The 23,125-nt window shown below is 42.7% G+C and overlaps 1 protein-coding gene across 3 annotated transcripts in view; it reads left to right on the forward strand.

Annotated features, from left to right (window-relative positions):
- The window catches only part of LOC139649714 (mannosyl-oligosaccharide 1,2-alpha-mannosidase IC), a 92,145-nt gene that overhangs the window by 11,671 nt on the left and 57,349 nt on the right, over positions 1–23,125 (forward strand). For all 3 annotated transcript variants that reach the window (XM_071526197.1, XM_071526198.1, XM_071526195.1), the window contains exon 2: positions 10,612–10,727. In XM_071526197.1, the coding sequence (XP_071382298.1) occupies positions 10,612–10,727 (116 nt within the window). The remainder of the gene's footprint in view (positions 1–10,611; positions 10,728–23,125) is intronic.

A 23,125-nucleotide genomic window follows, 5' to 3' on the forward strand; every position in this document is an offset into this window, starting at 1 on the left:
GAGCCATCTTCAGTTAACATCACCACCCAATTTCTACTCTTCCCTCCTTGGATTTGAACCAAGTCCCCCCTCAGTGGGCACGACTGCATCATCCAGCCTCTCCGCAGGGATTACAGCCAAGATGATGAAAAACTGCTCGCAAAATGTATGACGAAGCAGGAGGATTAAAAGGGATTGTACTCTATTCTACTGTAATGATTCATACGCAGGATGATGGATACAAGGATGAAGGTCAATTTGCTCCGTCCGGGTGAAGCCCCAAGCCCCTTCACGTTCTTCCCTCTTGAGCCAGTCAGCGCTACTGGAATCCTTCAACTCTGATGTTTATGTAATGTTTCATCAGTGATCAGGCTGCAGTGACGTAGTGCTGGAGTCACGGGTTGGACACTCCGGCGATGACGTCTCAGCAACCTGAGACATGGCGTTTGGTGTATAGTAATCAGTGTTTGGCAGTTTTAATCACAAGCATTGCTTGCCAAGCTCTTAAGCTCATGGCGGTATTAAGGAGCAGATTTTGCTTCATTCACTTTTTTGAGAGACTATTAATATACTTTTTCATCTTTGCCTCATTGCAGCATGTCCTTCCATGCAGCCTAAATATTTTACTAGGCTGAAGAGTCTCGCAATAACTTGTCCTCCCCTAAGTGCTAACGCGTACGCCCATCTTTTCATCCATCATCTATGCTGTCCACCCTGACTTTTATCAGACTTCCTCCTCCTCTCTCGTCAACTACAGTCCACATTTTAAATTAATTCCCCTCAGTCCAGTGTCTGTCTGGTGCAAAAGGAACATTTAAGTTTTTTGTGTCTCTCTCTCTTCATGCGTCTTTAACGTTCATCTAGTAACTCTTCCGATGCTGTCGTTTGTCTTCCTCTGAAAACAATGCTGGCAAAAAGCGATGTTCACGCAGCTCTCACAGATGCTGTTGTTTCACTCTTTGCACATTAGCAACCCCCTCAGCAGACATCTTTTTGCTCCTGTGGTGAGCGCCACACCTTGCAGCCTTAGAGCTAGCTCCAGGAGTGTAGGGAAGGCTTCTGACTGACTGGTAGAAACACAGGTTGACCTCTGCAGACTGCAGTATCTCTCTCATGCACATGTAGGGCTGGGTGAGATTTATATCAAATATCCCAATATTTTAGACCGAATACCTCAATATTGATAATGTGATGATATTTTGGGGATGAGTATTGGTGCTTTTGATAAGATATTTACACATAAGAAAATGTTTAAAATTAGTAATGATCATTAGTTATCAGTAATGTGTAATCAGTAATATGGATATGATGAGCATGTAAAGCCAATCATTGTTCATTTTACTTAGCCAGAACAATAAGTTCAGAAATTTTTATCACTTTACTGTAATGCAGCCTTTAAGACCAGGAAGAAGTAACATTCAAGTTATTTCACAATATAAGGATAACCAAAATCCCAGAAGTTATCTAGTCTCATATCACAATATCGATATTATATACACGCACACACATACACGCACACACACTGCACCTTCACCTATGCGCACATGCTCTCTCTCTCTCTCTCTCTCTCTCTCGCGCTCTCTTGCTCTCTCTCTCTCTCTCTCCCTCTCCATCATCCCGCACCATCAGTGTGTGCAGAAACCTTTTCCCTTTTCCCTTCCCGTGGCCGGATATCCATAGCAAATCGTAGCAAGGTGGGACTCCGGCTCTGTGGAGTGCAGACAGGAGGGCGGATGGCAGTGGTGTGACTCTTGATTCAGAGTGGCGAGTGGAAGGAAGGAGGAAGGGGTGGCAGAATGAATAAATAAAATTGCATGAAATGAATTCCTTCTGTTTGGTGTATCCTGCCGCAAGGGTTAGGAGAACTCTCACACAAGCTCGGCAGCTTGGGCCATACTTCAGAGGATGAGAGGAGGGGGGAGGGTAATGGTGCCAAGAGCCCCTGGCATTCCTGGAAGTACAAACAGAGGAGAGGGATGCAGAAAGAGACAGAGGAAGGGATGGAGCACTGAAATAGAATTTGATATTGAGTAATTTGGACAAGTGTTTCAAGTTGCTTAATTCACATTCCACTGGGCAGTAATGTCAGAAAGTTTGTATTCCCCCTGTAATTGAGTGTGAAATTGTAGGTGAGCGAGCCAGAATACTTTTAATGGACAGATAAGTGGTCAGCAAATGGACTGTCTACAAATTGATTAGAGCAGTGGAATGCTTCATTTTTTTTTTTCTTAATTTTAAATCTTCCACTCATTTTTTTGTATCAATAAACCATCCATGAATTGGCATCCGTGAATGCCAAATGTGGTTATTTCTTCAACGCATGATAGAAACCTGGGAGAGACATCGCATCCGGATGGTTTGTTTAAAGAGATTGACACACACACACACACACACACATACACACACACGCACACACGCACATAGCATACAAATCCCCCCTCACCCCCAGGTTCTTCCTCTACCTTAGAATGCCTGTGGGCCTGTACAAATGATGCGGAGCGGCTGCTCTTTTAAGTCGGCCGGTTTAATTTCTCCAGTTGACAGGTGCTCTTCATCAATAGGTTATTCCAAGTCTGTTAAATTGGTTGGGCTCAGCATTACTCAGCTGGCAACTAGTGAGCTAGAAAGCTCCATGCAGATGAGATAAAAGTCCAGCGGACAGGATGGCAGCGCTGCCTCGTTTCATCTCCAGGAGAAATGAAAGATGCAAGGTGGATCTCTATCAAGGTTATACCTCGATCCCCAGGCAGGAGAAAATATGCAATCTTCATCCTGCTGATTCTTGACCTTTTGACAGCAAAATAAGGGGCTATTATGTACAGAGAAAATTCTAGACTTGGATATTGATGTAGACGTATTTCGTACACTTTCTGAATTTAAGTTGCAAGTCCTTATGGCTGGTTGAATTGTCACTGCAGCACTGTGGTTGAGTGTCTTTATTAACTGGCTAATCACAGCCTCTAGCTTTAGTTGTCATCTCCAATCTGGTTTTGTGGGTTGACAGAGGATCAGATGTATGATCCCCCCTCCTACTGTGCTGGTGTGTCTATTGATCAATGCAAGAGAGACTTTTGGGAGAGGGGGGGGGTTTCGATAACACTGTGTGCGTGTAATCTCATCTGAGAGGCTGTCATATCAGACAGGGCTGCTGCACTGACACGCCATGCTCTCCCAGAGTGGCAAATTAGATTGCTGCAATTAGATTGACGTGTGTGCCGTACTAAGACTGGGGCTTCTCTAATCGTGTCCGGACAGTGTGTATTTTGTATTTGTGTGTGATTGGATTAAAATGGCTTGTGTGTATGTGCGCAGATTGGTGGCTTGGTCTTTGATACTTTGATACAATATACTGATACTCTGTATTAAAGCCTATCCACAGGCACTAACATTAAAACCTGTTTACATGCTGGAAAATAAACACTCAGAGTCATTAATCTACAATTATCATCAAGAAACCAACTGTGCAGTACACAGTGCAATGTCAATTTCTCAATCTTTACACCAATTTAGAAGGAATGCTTGCCTTGAAAAAAAAAAGTAATAAGGAAGGTAATTAAAATCAGCACCCATTAAAGCCTGCTGCATCAAAATATTAATTATACTGCCAAGGATGTAAATGAAAAATCGCTACTGTCTCTCATGACATGTATTTGCCTGTTGCAGCACATGACACGCAGAGATTAAACAATGAAGTGTGTGTTCTGGAGCGCTCCAGAATAAAGAGTCCTTGCTCTCCACGATTCTGGGAGAAGCCTCCGCCTGCTCTTCTGCAGGCCTCCTAATGGAGCAAATTTATTTTGACTCAGCTCTAATGTGCCTTGATCTATCAATTCTCTGTCCCTATCCAGTTCCTTTCTCCTTCCTGCCCTGCAAGTGCTATCGCGCTGGAAGCTACAAAGCACCATTAGGTGCATCGGCTACGTTGTTTGTGGGGCGGCTCGACTGTGTGATTACCATAATGGTGAAAATGGAGGGAGGGAGGGAGGGAGACAGAGAGAGAGAGAGAGAGAGACAGAAATAAGAGAAATAGAGATAGAGAGATGAGGGGAGGCAATCAGGGATGCTTGTCTTTAATTTCCCCCTGTGGTCCATTGTTAGGGCTAACTAGGAGGAAAAATACAACTTGATGTTTTTCTGTGTTGCGGTCAGTAGTGAGGCTGCAGCTCTTGTGCACACATGCCAAGCAATATATTTATTTGCACAATACTGGTAGCCATGGCAGCAAAGCAGTCATACAAACCCCAGAACTCGGAAGGATTCCATTCAATTCTATGGACATACTTGCTCTGTACAACAATTTTTTTCTTTTTTAAAGGACAGTCGGCAGACCATTCTCCAGTATTTGACCCGTCTCCTTACACGGGCATCAGGCATTATCGAATAGTAGAATAGACTAGAGTAGACTACATAAAGAAATGAGAGTGAGGGAGACAGGTCAGTTGTGGTGGGACTGCATCCATACTGTGTAGCAGGGCTGTATGTTTTTAGGAGTCTGAATAACTATTTTCTGGATTTCTAGACAGAGATACATTGCTAAGTTAGCGTTTTCATAAATCCTTAACGGTATTCTTTTTGATACGCGGTACTCTGTCAAAACTTCTTATTTACACAGTTGGATATGAGTTTGTTGCATACCAGCATTAGTGGTCCACCAGCCAGTGCCTGGTGTGTGTTTTGCCACTTCGCTGAGAGGCAGGCTGTGTGCTGAGCCATCCCACCCCCTTCTACCTCTTCCACTGGACTGGTTTAGACAGGGGTGCTACATCAATGTCACACACACAGACCCTCAAACACATGCACAAACACGCACACACACACACACACACACACACACACACACACACACACACACACATAAACAAACAAACACAGCAATGCATAATCCTTCCAGCAGGGTCAGCTTTTCTTAGCCTTATGATTTAAATATTGTGTCTCAGTAAACAGGCCGCTCCAAACAGCTCTGTCTCTGTGGCTATCGGCTGCTCTTTTATGCTCTCTTTAAATAGGCCTTTTATTTTTGTCTGAAGGAAAAACTTCTGCATAAAGCCTCCATTTCAGAACTAGATGACGTGAGATGTGAGATTTCTGGAAGGCTCTAAGGCTCTCAGCATTCATTGCACTCTGAATAACTGCATATCTGCAGTGTTTTTGAGACTGTATCTTCTAAAAGGTTGAGGTTGGTTGGAGAATGTGAAACACATTACACTGCACAAATTGTGCAGTGTAAAGAGAACAAATTGTGCAGTATTGGTTTAAAGCAAGGATTGAACATTTCTAATGAGCCTCATGTATGAGCCCTTGTTCTGTGAGGTAATTGGCAAAACAGTGGTTTAGAATGATAATCAGCGGGATTAGTTTCTCCCACTTACATCTTGTACTAAGGATCTTATATGTACAACTGCAGAAAGAGGTCTCCATGCAAGTTCCTCCTGATAGTGGCACTGTCAATTTCTGCCTGCTTATCTTTGGACCCCCGCCAAGCACTTTGGGCCCTGCAGGCAGAAATCCTTTGGGGTTTGCTGGCACACCTACGAACACAGAGGTCTGAAAACGTATAACATCAAAACCTGGCAGACTGTAGAGGAAAGTGTGCGTTTTTAAATAATATGTATCATCGGTTGGAATACGTCCAATTGATTTTCCCCCTCCTCATCCATTATCGATATTCCTGGACTTGTCTGGCGTCTGTTCATCAAGGAGACTAAAGCTCACTGTTGGTATTGCTTCCTCCCAGAAAAGTCAATCTTGATTGATGGCCATGGCATTTCTCACATCTCTGTTTCCCTACCTTTTTTCATGTGCAGTTTGGTAACCCCACTTAATCCCTTTGCCTTTAAACTCACTCTCTCCCTCCATTCCGTTGCTCCACTGGCGCTCTCCATCAAAAGTCCACTCACCTACAGTCCTCTCCTCAGTGCAGTTTATCCACGGTGCAACCCATGTGCCTCGAATGGCAAACAGCCAGCTATCGTTCTCATCACATAGACACGCCGGCTGCTAGCCCTGTCTCTCTGTTGCCAGGTAGCATTAGTGCTAACAAGACGCTCGTTGCCCTGGCGATTGATAATTGGACGCAGGCAACCATTGGTAACAGGGCAGCGTAATTAGTCTGAATCCCAAAGTCTCCATTGATTAGAATCACCTGGATAACGTCAGCGGGTTGCCTTATCGACCACATGTATAACGTTTTATTTCTCCTGCTGTTGGTGCCAAGTCAGAGGGCTTAATTACACAAGCCGAAATTAGCAATGTATACAACTGATTTAACTCTACTTTCCCCAAGGGTGTGTGTTAAAACACTCCATCTCTGAAATCTTGTTAATATAGTTTACACAACTATATTGCGCTGTGAATGTATTTAGACCCAATGGAATTCACAGTGGGCATCTTATGATATTTTAGAATATCAGCGCATATGTCGCATGCATATTGTATATGTTGGGTAAATGAAATTGATCTCTTACAGCAGAGATGATGTATCTGAATTATCCCCTGAGGGCTTAAATAAAGGTCTTTTAAAGTGAAGCCTTGTTTCATTGAAATGAATAGGGAATGGTATATCCTGATTTGCATAAATCAATAGTGTGTACGTGCGTGTGTGTGCATGCATGTGTGTTTGTGTCTGTGTGTATGTGTCCCGTGAGAAATAGGGGAAGAGAAATGGACAGAGCGAGCGGGAGAGCGAGAGAGTGCAAGGCCAGTAATATCGTGACACACACGCACATCGAAGTGAGTGATTGATCATGTGGATTCAGGCCGTCTAATGTAACCCACCTGACCCGCACTGACTGGTCTGTGACAGCCATGATAAATGAACATCCACCAGCCAATGTCTCACTAATGGCTTTCTATGTACTCTACATGCTCGCTCACCCGCACGCACGCACCCGTACACGCTTGCCCGCGCACACACATGCACACACACAAACACTGCCACACTCTCACACACTCTTGCCCATGTGTGTCCTCAATTTTTACTCTCCCAATATAGATGCTGAGAGCACATGCATAGTGCATACACACACACACATAGTGCACACTTAGAACAGCAAGAATATAACTGATGTAAAACTTATTGTGACAAGCTCTGCTGGCTTAACAGGGGGTATTTAATATATTCATAGCATGTCAGCTGCTGTGAATATTGAAGTAATTACAATTTTCCCTTGCCCTTTTTCTACCATTTGTGGTGTTTGCTTTTTAAAATTCTTATTAGACCTTGTTTATGAGAATATTTGATATACTTGTAGTGTACTAATCATTCAATCACGTATATACAGTATATAGCAGAGGCAACACATAAAATACTACGGCAGAATATTGCAAAATTACCTCATATTTTACATTTTGCACCTGATGCACTTAGTGTCTATGGATGAATGGATTGTCATTACACTTTTTGCGGTGTACAGCTCCCCCATCTATCTGAAGCTAATAGTAGATTTACTGTACCTTTCACTGACTTGAGCAATTTAATTTTGAGCAACTGAGAGGCCATGAGCACACTGCAGGTGTTGCACTGAACATGATGCATCATTCTCACAATAAAATTTGGGGCTTCCCATTTATTATTGTTGGTCAAGTCATCATTTGATGCATCTTCATTTGGCAAGTAAAGTACAGGGATCTTTATACATCCACCGTCCTCTGTGTTTTATTGTTTTTTAATCATACTTTGTCCGTTAGATATTATGTGAGAACGCACAAGAACACAAACTGAGAAAGGCCGTACTGTCATATATGCGTCTGTTTATGAGTATTTTTCTAAATATGCATAATAAAACCCACCAGTTACCCTCATGTCTTGACCCATTGGCCCGAGAATCCCTCCGGACTTCTTACTAGTATAGGCCTACTGAAATAAATAAGGTCCCTGTTTGGGCTTGGACCATCGAAGCCGAAGGAGTACACCATGATGGATTGATCTGCTCCTTCCCTCCTCAGAGTCAATCAATCATCTGTGCTTTGGTGCTGTTTTCAATAGGAATTTTCCATGCTCCACTGCCTTGCCAACGGCCACAGATACCTACCTCTGGGGTTGGGTAACTAGGGCTTTAGCTATCTGATTACACCCCCCTCTCGGTTGTCGCCAACACGATCTATCATCAAATAGAGTAGAGCTGCTCAGTAAGCAAACTAAAAGCCATTTTCCACATCATATAGACTCAAAATGCACATTACATTTAAAAATAGACCAGCTTCTCAATGGCTGATAAATGCCATTTTTCTCACTCTATCACATATAGGCTTTTTTCTCATTAGCACAAACAGGAAGTCATGCTGATATATCAACGTACATCTTGCACTACATACTAGGACACTGCTAACAACCCCAGCAGATGGTTTGTGTAGCGTTCTGTACATGTGTCTGGCTTCAGGCTAGCACTGTCCTCTCGCTGACAGAGCGAGGTGAACTGCCGTCAGGCTAAGCACAGCTGAAGTGGAGTTATTGGAGAGTGGGTGGGTGGAGGAGGATTGCGTGGTGATTTTGAGCTGAATAGTTGTACTGTCAATACAGGAGAAGTGCTAAGAGAGCACTGCCACGGCAGCCTCGTCGGGCCTGCGTGCTCGGCATGGGGCCGCTGTCCAGGACTGTCACTGTCTAAGAATTTACTTGTAGTGATGGAATGCAGCATTAAAGGCATTTTCATTTTTGTAGAAATCCGTGGACATTTTTTCTCTGCATCCAATACTGCACTTAATTGGGAATTGTACTGTACTGGAATTATTTATGGCTACACCATATGGCGCCAATCATTCAGCCATGTCAATCATTGATCTCTGTCCTTGACATCCTTCCTGACCTCATCAACTAACCCACATGGAAGTGAGGTTAAAGGCCAGTGGTAGAGAGGGATTTGCTCTCTGGGTAATCATATAAGCGCTGGATGCAAATATATGGACAGCATGCCTTGTAGACCCTGATTGAAAATGAAAATCTTTGAGAGAGTGACCGAAAGAGCAGAGTTGGTTTAAACTGATAGAGAGGAAGAGAAAGAAAGAGAAAGGCGTTTGTTTGATGGTAAGAGAGTTTGTTGTCTGTTCTCAGTCGTTTGCACCACATTAGACAAGATAAATTCCAGCTGTCCACCATGTTGCACAGTCTGATCAAAACAGTATAATTTTTATGCGAGACAGCAGGGGCCTGCAAGAGCGAGCGAGAGAGAAAATAGCCCCTGCACTCTCTAGCCATTTATTTCTTTTTTTTATGTTTTCTTTTGCCCAAAGGTACGGTTTCTCATTTGCATATCTGGTAAGCTTTAGCAATGATTCCTGATAAGAATCAAAGGCTTTGATGTCCCAGGTTACTGCGTGGTTACATCAGATCAATCCAGCCATCTGTACATTGGGCTGTGTTCAACGATGAACATAAAGTTTTTGTTTTCATCACTTTTCTCATTTAACCAGGTCAGTTTACACACTATTGCATTTTCCAGTAATTGTCTACAATGTGAGCCCCCCAGCACTTTGATTCACAGCCTATTTAGTCTTTTGTTATTACACTTTCAAACTGTAATTTGCCTTTCAACTCTTTTACAGTAATTCATTAAGGATAATGTTTATTTTTCCTTTGTGCAGAGCTGTGTCTGTTAGGTTCAGCCGCATTTGCATAATATTTGGTCATATGAAGATGAAAATAGGCCACGCAATCTCACGTAAAGCCACAAGAATGGAATAAACACCTCTTAGCATTTCTCATTTAGGTTGTGAAGGGAAATGAATAGCTTCAAATGAGATTCATCTCTCTCTCTCTCTCTCTCTCTCTCTCTCTCTCTCTCTTTCTCTCTCTCACTCACACACAGACACACACATACCTGTACACACACAGACAGACTCTCTCACTCACACACATACACACACACACACACACACACACACACACACACAGGTAAATGCAGGGAACACATACACTGAAACAGCTGCTAATGTTCACTATAATCAATGTGTTTTTTTTTTCCTACAAAGGATCACAGACTCCGTTGGTTGATTCCTAAAAGACTTCACTTTCATCTTAGGGTGACTGATGCTTTTTAGCTGATGTTTTTAATCTCAGAGAGGAGGTGCTTTTCATCTGGGCCACACAAAGCAGTTTTAGTATTATCATTCAACATCACTGCGGCAATTACAGTAACTCAGCGTGTGAGGCACTTTCATGTTTTGCTTTGCATCATAGAGGCTGTCAAGTGATGAAGACTGTTGCTAATCAGAACATCACTTGAAGGCTATAGTTTGCCCTTATCCAAGTACTTATCTGCCTTCTAAGTGCACTCTCCGTTTAACAGTAAAGGGGATACTATTCGCTGTATTTTATTACTTTCCATCCTTTTTTAAGTTGTTTAAAAACTGTAAACTTTGACGTATTTGATGTAAACTCAAATGTGCTCTTAGCATTATGGAAAATTTCTGCAAAGAAAAAGCCGTCTAGGTGATTTCCATTACTAGCACGGGAATACTGATGGAATTAGCCTAGAATCAATGTGATGCACTCCATGTGATTTGTTGCCAGTGTGTATCTGCCCCTATACAAATAAATCAAATACAGAACAATACAACATGCTGTGTTGGCATTTTATCAGCCTATAACTTTAGCAGAACAGCTTTACTGAGCCACTTCTCTCGTGCATTTCGCAGGTGGTCTGAGAGGAGCCTCCATCATCGACTCGCTGGACACGCTGTACATTATGGGACTGACTGAGGAATATAATGATGCCAAGGAGTGGGTGCAGACCAGCCTGGACCTAAACTCGGTAAGGCCGTGCAAGCTCACTTTTCTCTTTTCTAAGTGGACAGTTCTTCTTTTTGTCAGGTCCAATAACCGATCAATGGCCCCCAAAATAGTATTACCCCCTATAAAGATTGCCATAACTCACTTACAAGTCTCCTCACTTCATGGGTAAGTCATGGGCAACCGATGACCTAGCATCAGTCTCGGTCAGACCCTTCTCAGATTTGCATAATAAAGTTTTCACCAGTGGTCTTGCGTGCTGGATTGATTTTAAGCTGCGCTATTGTGCTTTAAACCAGAACTGTGTCCACTGAGTTTGACAGTTTGCCAAAGCTGGAGACATTCCAGCGGGAATCAAAAGCTTCCTGTGTGGCCACTGGCCACGCTTTGTTACTGTGTGATGGGATTCTCTGCCTCTCTCAGAGGTCTCTGTGGGGCGGAAAATGTGATAAATAAAAGAGAGGGAGAAAGGGAGGGGTGGAAGGGATGTTTTAGATAGATAGAGAAATTGAGGGAGAGCGGAGGCAAAAAGAGGCCATGGCCCCTTCATTGAGTGATTCTGTAATAATAGGCTTTCGTTTTGGGGTCTGGAACAACTGAGTTTCTGTTCTGCCAGTTCTGATATTATGAGGACTGAGCGAGAGCCAGAGAAGGTGCCAGCCGGGACAGGCTGTGTGCTTCATCACTAACAGTCAAGTGCAGGCCAGTTTGTCAGTGGCTGTATAAGTTACTCATTAAGAGAGGTCAGTTCAGGGCCACTTCTCACTCAAGTGAAGCACCGGTTGGAAGAATGTGCGGTTTACACAATGCTGTGTAATTACACAATGCTTACAAACCTGACTATGTCATTGTGACTATGTCAACACAGTAGATGCCCGACTATAATTAGAGCAATTCACTGCCTGTCTTGACAAGGTATCAAATGTGTTGATTTTGGCAAGCTTTGTTTGCTGACAAAATTTTGCTAATTTCAGCATTGAACAATCACTCCATTATTTCCACTATGGAATATGATAACCTCTTCCAATTGCAGAGAAACTGCCATAAAGCTGAACGCAGGTTCATAATTCACGTTTATTAAGAGCAGCTCACTATTTATAACGTGGTGATGAAGTCTACTAGACAAGCCTGTTTCTCTGGAATTATTTCTGAAAGTAATTTTTGCAACAATTGATCGTTTGATCAATCCCCCAGTAGTCAATCTTGACAGTGAGTCCTATAATTTGCAAAGTATTTTCAAGATAAGTTTTCTGTCATCTGGGCAGTATTTCATCAGATCCCAACATTTGATTTTGATCTTTCACATGAGACAAATTAAAATCGCATGAATTCATTTGAATGTATTGACCGATGTAAGAATAACTGTTTCACAGATGAAGTCATCAACATGTTCGCTAGATTTTAATTAACAAGCAAGATTTTTAACTAAAACTAATAAAAGGGCTCATATTACTCCAATTTGTGAATCCTTACCCTGACTACCTGTGTGCTTTCGGATAGATTTTAAAATGTATTATTATAATTTATTTAAAGCACTTACATATGGAGCTCCACCAGATTATTTAAAGGAACTTTTAATTATAGAGATATAACACTCTATCTCTATGCTTTTGATAGCATATAAGCCCTGCAGAACTCTCAGATCTGCTGAAACTAGCCTTCCCTTAGTTTTTACCACATGTCAACAAGAGACGATTTGGAGAGGCTTCATTTTCTTTTCATGCACCCAGACTTCGGAATCCACTGCCAGACTATGTCAGGAACATTTCCTCTGTAAATACTTTCAAATCTAGACTTAAGACATATGTTTTTCACATTTGCTTTCAAATGAATGTACTGTATATCTGTCAACCTGTTTCCTTTTCTGGTTTAAGTACTTCAGCATCAATACCCCTTTTATTTTCTTGTAATCGATTTGTTTAGATTGTAATGCTTTGTATTCTGAGGAGCACTTTATTCTTATTCTTATTCTTCTTCTTATTCTAATTTCGAGTTTCTCGTTTAGAAAACAATTGCCCTCAGTCTTTTTGGCATGTGTGGCACGGTGCAAATGATGCCCTCAACAGTTGCCAATCGCACACCATTGTTTGGGAATAGATGTTGCCATGCCAACCGTCGTACACATGTATTTACACCATGGGGGTGCAGCTCCAGGATATAATAAGGGCTAAAACACACTCGCACTGTGTTTATGATGTGCTTTTATCCTGTGGTGTTCAGTCTCATGCAGCGCCATCTTGATCACAGTCAGTCTTGGGGCCATAAAGAATGCACAGTGTGCATTAATTTCACCCACACACATCAAAGGCAACTTTCAGTCACTCTCTCTATTCCTCTCACTCACAGCACACACAGACACACAGCCACACAGATACATATGCATAGTGAAAGGCGGAGAGAGAGAGAGAGAGTGCGAGAGAGAGAGAGAGAGAGATGCACACACCTGCACACTCACACTCCCACTTGCACTTTCACTCACACACTCACCCACTGTCACCCACACACACACACACAAACACAGCTTCTCCCTCTCCCTGCGGCCAATCTATCCCTGTGAATGCAGATGACTATTACCACTGAGTGGAGCCGTAGCTGCGGGCGCCGGCGGCCCTCGGAGCCCGAGTGGAGACAGCCAGTAATGACAGTCACTGTCAAACAGCCGCCTCGTCACCGATCACAGAGACACGGATTTACACTCCACACTGCACTTTGTCACGGATCCGATCCGGCTCCATCCGTCAAGCCTCGCCCTCCCCCACGCTCCCTTGATCGGTGGCCCCTAGGGGTCAAATCCACCTCTTCTCCGTGAAAGTGAACAGACCCGACCTACAGCAAGAGCGAATATGTAGGTTCTGTCCCCAAAGTTTTCACTATTTCAAGGCAAATCATTTACATATCCTGGTGGAGGAGGTGATGTTTCATTTCCTGAAAGGAGTGATTAGATGTCACATTTTTTTTAGCACCTAATGAAGACGTTAGAGAGCTGGCTTATTGCGTTAGCTTCTGTCGTTTTTTTTCTGAAAACTAATCCCCCTATTAATTCAGCCATATGTGTCCATGCACATTTATGAATTTGATGTGGCTTTTTTTTTTACCAGCATGGTGCTGGAATCATGATTGATCTGTGCAAAATGGGGAGCATGTGAGCACCAGGGCTTTGTAACACAGACCCACACATACACACACACACACGCACACTTGACATACATTCATGTGTTAATGCGTTAGAGGATATCGTCACTTTGATAATGATCTCCCCAGTAACATCTGCACATCTGCACGCCCGCCTTGGAAAAATAACTCCTGGCTCAAGACACAAATTGTCAAATGCACTTGAGAATGGCTCACTGAGCTTGCCAAGACCTTAAGGATATTCTCTGATGTCCTAATTTTATCGCAGTATTACCTAAGCAAGTGCAAGCAGTATGAAAGCAATTGCCGGGAAAATCCTGCACATGGAGGCTATAGCAGCCTATTCAGCAGCGTTTTAAACCCAACATAGAGCCATATTTGTTTTTATCCCTGTGGTGACTGTGAAAACAGATTCATACATTTGTCAGGCAGGTTTTGTTTTTAAATCTATTTATTTATTTATTAATTTATTTATTTGTTCATTCATTCATTCATTCATTCATTCATTCATTTATCCATTTATTTATTTATTTATTTGTCTATTTGGCATACATTTGACATCTCCTTTGTAATTGTAGGATACTTAAACAGAACCAAAAGCAACTGCATTGATGAATTTTGTTTTACAATTCTTGGATGCTCACTTGTAGTTGCAATTGGTTTAACCTATTTGGTTTGTATTGGTTTAACCTATTTCTTTCTTTTCTGAGTCAATACTCAGTTGTGCACAATGATTCCCCTCTATGTCAGTTCCTCGTCGCCAAATGTAGTATCCTCATACTAAATCGATAACTTTACAGATTGAACTCCACTCCACTCGCAGAAGTACTGTACTTTATTCACAACTTCTTTGTGGTGCACATGGGACACTTAACAACATCCGGTTTCTGCGAACCCTGCTGGTGACGTTACTTTACACCGATCTTTTGATCCAATTTGTAATTCTCATTTTGTCCACTGGAGGGATCTGTTCCCCATGCAATGTGTTCCATAGCATTAAAAGCGGCTAATAACTTATTTATAAATAAGGACAGATTCTAAATTAGGACACAGAAACTATCTTTAGAGTCATGACAAGCTAGGTGAACCATTCTTCTTCTTATATTTGACAATTCTGTTAATGAGCCTGGGGTAAGTTTATTTCCCAAGGCAGGCGTTTACACATGCAAATGTGCAGATGTTACGAAAGTGATAACTATCAAAGTGGCAATATTCTCTAATGCACAAAACGCGTGAACACAATAAATCTGGTAGCGCAGGCGTCCGGCAACAGGTTGTGACCTAGGCGGTTGCAGGTACTGGTTCTAGCACATTGTCAATCTTGGAGAGAAAGAGAGAGGGAGAGTCACACATGCATGCACACACACACACACACACACACACACATGCACACACACACACACACACACGCACACACACACACACACACACACACACACACGCACACACACACGCCACACACACACACACACACACACACACACACACACTGTCACGCACACAGAGCATAGAATCCGGTGTTCTTAATTACAATCACAGCGTTAACAAAGGCAGTCATTCACACCGCAAAGCAGCTTGTTAGATTCATCTGTTCAGGCCTGCCATCCAGAGCTTGCTACATGATGACAGCCCCTCCGCAACTTGTTAGCGGTGAAACAAGGACAGACAGACGTGCGGTGCAGCACATTTGCAGCCAGGTTTTATCCTGTGTCCCCCCACCGGGAGGCAAGGACAAGGACAGCCACGGCTCGCTTCGACCCCGCCCAGTTTTCACAGGATCTGCCCGCTACACATCTTTCTGCGGGGGGGGAATCTTCAAAAACCTTTAACTCCCTTTATGAATTCAAGAGCTGAATGCTCCACTTAATATGAGACTATAACTAACGGGTGTATGAAGGCAGAATCAACTGGGGGGTTTTTTAACTCTGCGCCAAGTGAACAAATTAAATTGGATGAAATGTGTCTTGTCCGTTTGACTTTGAAACAACAACAAACTCTGATGGCAAATCCTGATGCAAAGCCTGATGAGTTGCTCAGCAGACAGGCTCTGCAGATCAAACAGGCTCACTCTGGTGGCAGAGCCAATTATCAAGACAAGAGGAACTCCAGGACTTTTCCGCCAATGTTAACTTTTGCAAGATTTCCACAAGCTGTTCTCACATAGAGCCTGAATAAGTAGCTGGCGATGTCAGCATCGATTAGCATTTTGGGGGTTCTTGGGTCCGTCGCTGTCTGTAGCTGGAATTTATTAGATTCAGCTCAGGCTGCATCCAGAGCTATATATTGTGTTTAAAGGGGTCTTCCACTCCACAGCTTTGTCAGTAAGAGTTGTGAATACTGGTCAAGGAGTGGTCCTGTTTGGCAGGTCGCCAGACCTTGTCTCCTTAAGAGATGGTAATGAAAAATGATTAATTAAGATTTTTAAGTTGGGTTGTATTTGCTACTGACAACTCTCCAATTTTATTACTCCCTCAAGTCCCCCCCTCCTCCTCTTTCACTCACTTATTTTTGCACTGACCATCTCAGTCATTGTCTGGCTCATCACCTCTCTCCCATCATCAGGAAATTTACTAGAGTAGAGTGGTGATAAAGCTGCACAAAGAGAGCAGATCAGTCTGATCTGTATTCCCTAGCCTCCTGCCTCTTGTGGCTTTCCCCTCCTTTGTTTCATTCTCTCATAATAGAAAAAAACAGGAAGTAACACTGGAGGGCTACAAAGATTCCACCACATATTTTTTGTCATTAGACAAAATCTAGGCATCTCTTTTGTATTTTGTTAGTCTGCCATCATGTCATAATGTTAGCCAGGTTGGCTTTTAGCTGTCTCTCTTGTCAACAGACTGTAAAGAAGTAAGAAGTAACTTTGTAATACTAATAGGCATTAAGAGAGCCTGTTAGCATTGCTGGTGAGTTAGCTGTATCCTGTAAATGTGGACAAATGTGTTCAAGGTGTATGTACTGTATATTCAACGGTTAAATGCAGTTAGTACTGAAAGATATTCTGGAGAAGTTAGAATGTGCAGATCCTTCAGGAACTCTCAGAGAAATCTCATCTACAGTATCATGAATTTACAGTTGTCACAGTTTCTAGATTAGAGTGCCCCTTCTGTGTTCGGTTATGGTTCCCAGGCCTCTTTAGCACAGCCACTAACATGAGCTGGCAGTAATTCTAGACACACCACAACAAAAACCTCCTGAGCCTAACCGGGAAAGGAAAGTGACTGGATAATTAGCACATCCAGGCCTATAATTCTGCATCTCAATTGAGACTTCAGTGAGTGTGAAGTCTCGTGGGTGTCGTTGGGAGAGACTGAAGGAAGGAGCTGTGTTTATCTGTCATGGCGCATGCTGCATTTCTCTGCCCTTGAGGGGTTCGGGAGTGCAGATGCTGGCGTATGTAAGGGAAGTGTCAGTAAATAGGGCAGCGCGCATGGAGAGAAACAGCGACACCGGAGAGAGGGATTGAATGGACCTCACCAGATCCAGAGGCACATACAGGGAGGTCAAGAGGGTGACAGAGGGAATGTGTGGGAGTCATACTCGGAGGCAAGGACGCAAATATGTTACAGAACCAGACAGAGTTCTTTAGGGACCGGGTAGGTTGCGTAACATATAGGCTAGTCTTTTGGGGGCTTGGCTTAGATGATTCATTTTCTTGGCGTGGAAGATTGAAAATGCCTTCAGTATAAATTTAAAGAACTGGAGGATTGTCACCAAAATCATCACCTGGGTCTCCGGTAGATAGTTCTGTTTGGTGCTCATGCTAACGCTTTAGCATACAGTATGTTAAAGGGAAATGTCGCCCATTTTCAGTTGTAAAATATGTCTTTGTCTACCCTTGGGGGAGGACTGTGATCAAAGGCAAAAGGTTTGAATCGATTCCAGAGCCAGAGCTACCAAGCCCCGCTGGGTCGGGTCACATGACCAGCTTACGTACCTTGGATGCCAATTTGACACGCCCCCTTCTCACATCCCCTGTCCATTACCAGTGGAACTCTATTCAGTCTCACTCTATTTAGTTAGTCCACAGTGGGGAAGAGGGGGACGGGCTGCATCGCGAGCTGATGATCTACTGGTCTGTGCATCATGGAATGACAGTTGCACAGCCAGCTCTATAATGTGATGTCAATTTGACAAACTTGAGAATAAAATAAAAGAACATTTTAAAAAATCTTCCAGGACAGGCCACCCAGGTAAGGCTTATGTATGGGAAACACTGCTAGTCGCCTGTGATTATTTAATATACTGTATGCTAAAGCATTAGCATGCGCACCGGACAGAGCTATCTACTGGAGACACATAGCACATAGATGATTTGTCTATGCATTAGCTTGAGGTCTTGGTTTCATTACATTCGGTCCAACTTGCAAAACAGGATTGAACTTTTACATTGAAAATAGCTCAAGTGTATTGGTATCAGTCAGTTGCAGTCTAGAAGTAATTGACTTTTTGGTAGAATGAGCGCAAATGCTTTGCTCAGTGTGGGCCGTTGTTCTGCTCAGCCACAAAGGGATCCTGGGCCCCAAGGGCCAAAAAGAGTTCGTGCTAACAGTAAAGTTAGGCAGTTTGCTTGCAGACTCTCACACAAGACACAGTCTTCTCACACAGTAGTGAAAGTTGGGTGAGAGAGTAGACTCAGGAGAGACACTTCATCAAGTCTCAGAGATTGCCTGCAGCATATCACCTACTGATATACTGAACAATATGGTGAATGTACTGAACCTCAATACAGCGTGCAAAACAGCCTTTCTCCCCTGGAAACAGAGAGAATTGTATTGGTAACTACCCCGAGCAAAATTGCCAAAGAATGAAATGTTGACTGAGTTCAACTTTGCATAAGCCTCAGGCAAATGTAAGCTGCATGTGTAGGTTGATACCATATCCAGCTAATGTTCTGAGCAACAAAGCATATTGGAATATTTTACCGCTTCCTGTGATGAGAGTTTTGGGATTTTTAAACAATGTTGAGACAGAGAAAACAGGCAGATGCTATTCATTCTTTGGCATTCCCTAACTATTCTTGTATGTGAAAGACTAGCCGTGGGTATGAGCCTGTTTTTTAATCAGATGTTAATCAGCTGTTTTCGAGATGTACGTTCTCGTCTGAGGACAAGACGGCGTGACATGGGTTGGTGAGGAGCAGACCTGGAGCGGGGTTGTTGTTTACCTCTGCAGAGTTGTTGTTCGACCCCCAGTGACCTCCTGTCCGCGGTAAACGAGACCCAACTTGCTCCCAGTCACCGAGACGGCCGAGGAAAAACAGTGTCATATACGGTGCAAGGAGATGCTTGGCTGAAGACGCTGTGCCCCCGAGCTGAGGTCAAGCCGAGCTGACATTCTGTCTCAGGAAGGAGAGGGCAAAGGACTTTTTGCGTGGGTGGTTCATCATTACGGCTATTTACCAGCACTTTTTGTATCGCTGATGCGCCCTGTCCCTGTAGACTCGCTGGCACAGACAAATGTTGACACTGGTTCTCGGCTATTACGAGGATGACGAGCAGAATTAGCATTAGTCATTCACTCTGAGCCATATGGACCTTCAGAGCCATGGAAACATGAAAAATGAACCGTTCAGATTTACATATACACTTTATTTATGAATGCAAATGAGAGATTTCAGCTGTCAGTGAATAGAAATTTAATTTTGTCTTGGTGACACTGGTGCTGAGAATTACTGAAAAGTTCCAGAGTTTCACAGTACAGTCTGACACAACTTGGTCCAACAGGAGCTCACATACAATGCAAAGGGACAAAGCAAGACATACAGTCAGCAGACTATACATATCACTTTCTATATAGCCTATGCTTTAAACTTCTTTGGACTGTATCATAATATAATGAAACATTTTTATGTCTTGCCACGATGGTACATAATGTACTGTCTGTCTGTGTGCAGACACATTCTTGTGAACACCATAACTGAAGAGGAATACATGATAGAAACTCCTGCTATAGAGTATGTGGACCTGCTTGGATTTTGGATACCTTGCTGTAATTATTTGTGTATTAATGAGGAAAAACAAACCATATAGGGCTAGGCAATAATTCAGTATTATGGTTTCTATTCTATCTATTTCAGTGGGATCATATTTTGATAATAATGGGATTTTGGGAAATTGTGACACACAATGCTGTCTAAATTGATGATAACAAGCTAATTTTATTTAAAAACTGACAAAATGAGGTAGGCCGAATCATTTTAAGGAATTAATTTATTAGAAAATTTCAATTTTGTTTGACATCACACCTGACATGACCATTCAGTTCAATGGGATGGACATTAATTTGATTATTTAACATGTGATTTTGCATATGTGAGCCATATCATGATATATATCGATATCGAAATAAAATCTTGATGATTATGGTGATATTGATTTCAACCATATCACCCAGCTTTACTACCATAACAGTTAACATTAATGCCACCCATTTGCTATGTGAAGACAAGTATGTGTTGACACAGAAATATTTGCTAATTACTATATTAATTAGCTTAATTAATGACCCCATTAGCATAACTGGTTATATTTAATATATCATGCCGTTTATGGCAGGGCATTTGGGCAGCTTAAGTGCCTCTTGTGTTTTGTTTTTTTCTTTATGTCAGTTGGAAAGCCAGCAGCCTCCAGTGCCACTGAGACAAAGTGAGGGATGTGGCTACAGGCAGCAAGGCCCAATACAGTGGGAGGTATATGATGACAGACAGAGGCAGCCAGTCACGCAGACAGTCAGACAGAGGAAAGATGGACTGCAGCAGGGCGAATAATAACGGCAGAGCGAGAGAGTGTAGCGGCGTCCCACGGGGCCCACGCATTATCATAGAGCCCTCGGTGGGAGCTGCCGCCGCCCCCGGGAGAGAGCAGGGGCCGGTACGCGCGACGCCGCTGTCCTGTTTTTGTTGTTGTGTGCATGAGTGTGTATGTGAGCGTGCCGACGTACTGAGAGAGAGCATGAAAAGCCTGAGCCAAAATCCGATAAACCCCTCTCGCTCTTGTGGATAGTTTCCACTGACAAATATGTAATCGACTCGATGGAGGGGCTGAAAGTGAAAGAGGAGGACAGGGTGAGCTGTAACTCATCACCCCGGCAGTTTTCGATTAATTATTCATGAGCTTCTTAATTTGCAGCTTAATGCGTTCAGTGAAGATGTTTATGATATAGGCTAGATTTTGAATCTTTCTCTCTTTCTCTCTCTCTCTATCTCTCTCTCTCTCTCTCTCTCTCTCTTTCTCTCTCTATCTTGCCCTCTCCCTGTGTGTGTATGTGTGTGTGTGTGTGTGTGTGTGTGATCTCTTTCGGCAGAAGAGTTTAGGGAGAGGTTATCTGCTGATTAATTACCAGATTCTAAAAGATAAGTGTTATCAAAAAAGTAATTAATTTAATCAGGTTTATTGGTCTAAGATGGGAATAGGTATTCACTGGAGCATCCACTGCCAGCTTGTAGAAATGCATCAAGGATAAATCATAACTCTGGAAACCGAAGGAGAGTGGAACACTCAAATCAAAAGGCTTGATCTATCACGACTGCTAACCATTACCGTCTAATGACTGTCAGTTAAAATGCTATTTGAAAAATCAGAACTAGTCACTTTCCATTTAAAAATACCAAGCTGAATGTAGGCTACAGAAAACGGACATGACTCCCCAATGTTTTGATTGTTACTGAAAAGTTAAAAGGAGTCTCTCATTCAAAGCAACATAAACTCTTTTGATTAGTTTGTTATTTTTTTGCTTCATTTTGGTGGGTTCAAAAACAACAGCACTCCATTGAGTAATGGAGTTGAATGCGAGCATCGGTCTCTTGGAACATGCTAATATAATGATGGGTGGTATTCTCTGTGGTGACCTCCATTAACTTTATTAGAGAAGCCTCTCTCAACAGCAGTTGTATAAGTTTTAATAGCATTCTACTGCACAGCGGATATGCAAATATGCATAAACAAAATTACCTAATGCATTGCTGCGCTATAAAACTCTTTAGGCCAATCTATTTAAACTCAGATCAAACAATAATGGTGTAAATAATGTAGTTTTCCCATTGCTCAGTCCTTGCTGTTAGGTTGATGTCACCAACTTAACGTATTGAGCTATGTGGGCTCATCATCTGTGAGGTCTCTCTTATACTGGCATGAAGTTTATAGCTCCCTCTCCATCAGAGTGGGCTGTTTAGCATGCTCCAGAGGTTAGCGGTCATTAACGCTAATGCCGGGGACTGCTCTCACAGCTTGGACGCTAATCAAGCCCATAATTACTGTACATTAAAAAAAGCAGCCACAGCGTTCTATCCTGATAGTGGCTGGGCAGAGAGGAGTGGCCTTGAGAAACTCTCCTTTCAGCAGAGGCATTAGCAGCATCCTGGTGTGTGCAGCATGCTGGACTGAGGGAGAGCGGAGTGGCAGGACTTAATTGGCCCCTTTCATGATTTTTCCATGGTAATTAACGATGTTGAGTTAAATCACAGCCCGTTAGTGTGATTCAACAACTCTGGTTAAAGCAATCATCTGTTTAATTTTTAGCCTTGGCTCATCAGGTCAGTTTTTATGTCACATCACTCCAATTTGGCTTTTTTATGTATCGGAGCCAACTTTTTGAGAGCCGGTTGAAACCTGGATCGTGGCGTTGCCGAGTGTCATCTGCCCAGAGACAATGATGCCTCTTTATTAGCAGTAAATCATTACATTAGCGTCTGAGCAGGACACGCTACTGGGCAACAGTCTAGTCAGATCCTTGGCGCACATGAGCGCAGTAGCCATGCCAATCAGGCTCATGTCCCAGGCAAATCTGGGCTGAGTCCGATAGGAATCTTTGCCATGCTTGTTGAACGCTCATCAACAGAGAAGCCACCATCAAACACTGTCAGCAACACTGCATGGTGCTCGTGAAGCAGAACACCTACAAGGTACAACAGCAATGTACCCAATGAGTCATTACATTCATTAATTAATATTCTTTTCTGCCGTGGCGCCTCCTGCACAACAATTAGATTACATAGAACAATTAAAATGCTAATTTGTTCCCATTATTATACATATTTTAAATAGTTGAGGCAATGCCGAATGCAGTATCCAGTGGCTTCTTCAGTTAGAGACTATTTTTCACTCTCCAGAAAGTGATCTCCTCACGTTTTGGAAATGATAGCATAAACTATAAGAGGCAGCAGGGGAGATGAAGACAGTTCCATAAAGGTATTTAGGTCTCAACTTGTTCTCCCTTGGCATTGAAGATTCTTCATGTCTAATATGTTTGAGCACGGATAAGTTGTTTGTACTTTGATGCCGCAACACC

The sequence above is a fragment of the Centroberyx affinis genome, unplaced genomic scaffold (genome assembly GCF_046629955.1).
Source record: "Centroberyx affinis isolate AG114_WGS23_722 - 3 ecotype Tasmania unplaced genomic scaffold, CSIRO-AGI_Caff_v1 ptg001394l_1, whole genome shotgun sequence".
Classification (NCBI taxonomy): domain Eukaryota; kingdom Metazoa; phylum Chordata; class Actinopteri; order Beryciformes; family Berycidae; genus Centroberyx; species Centroberyx affinis.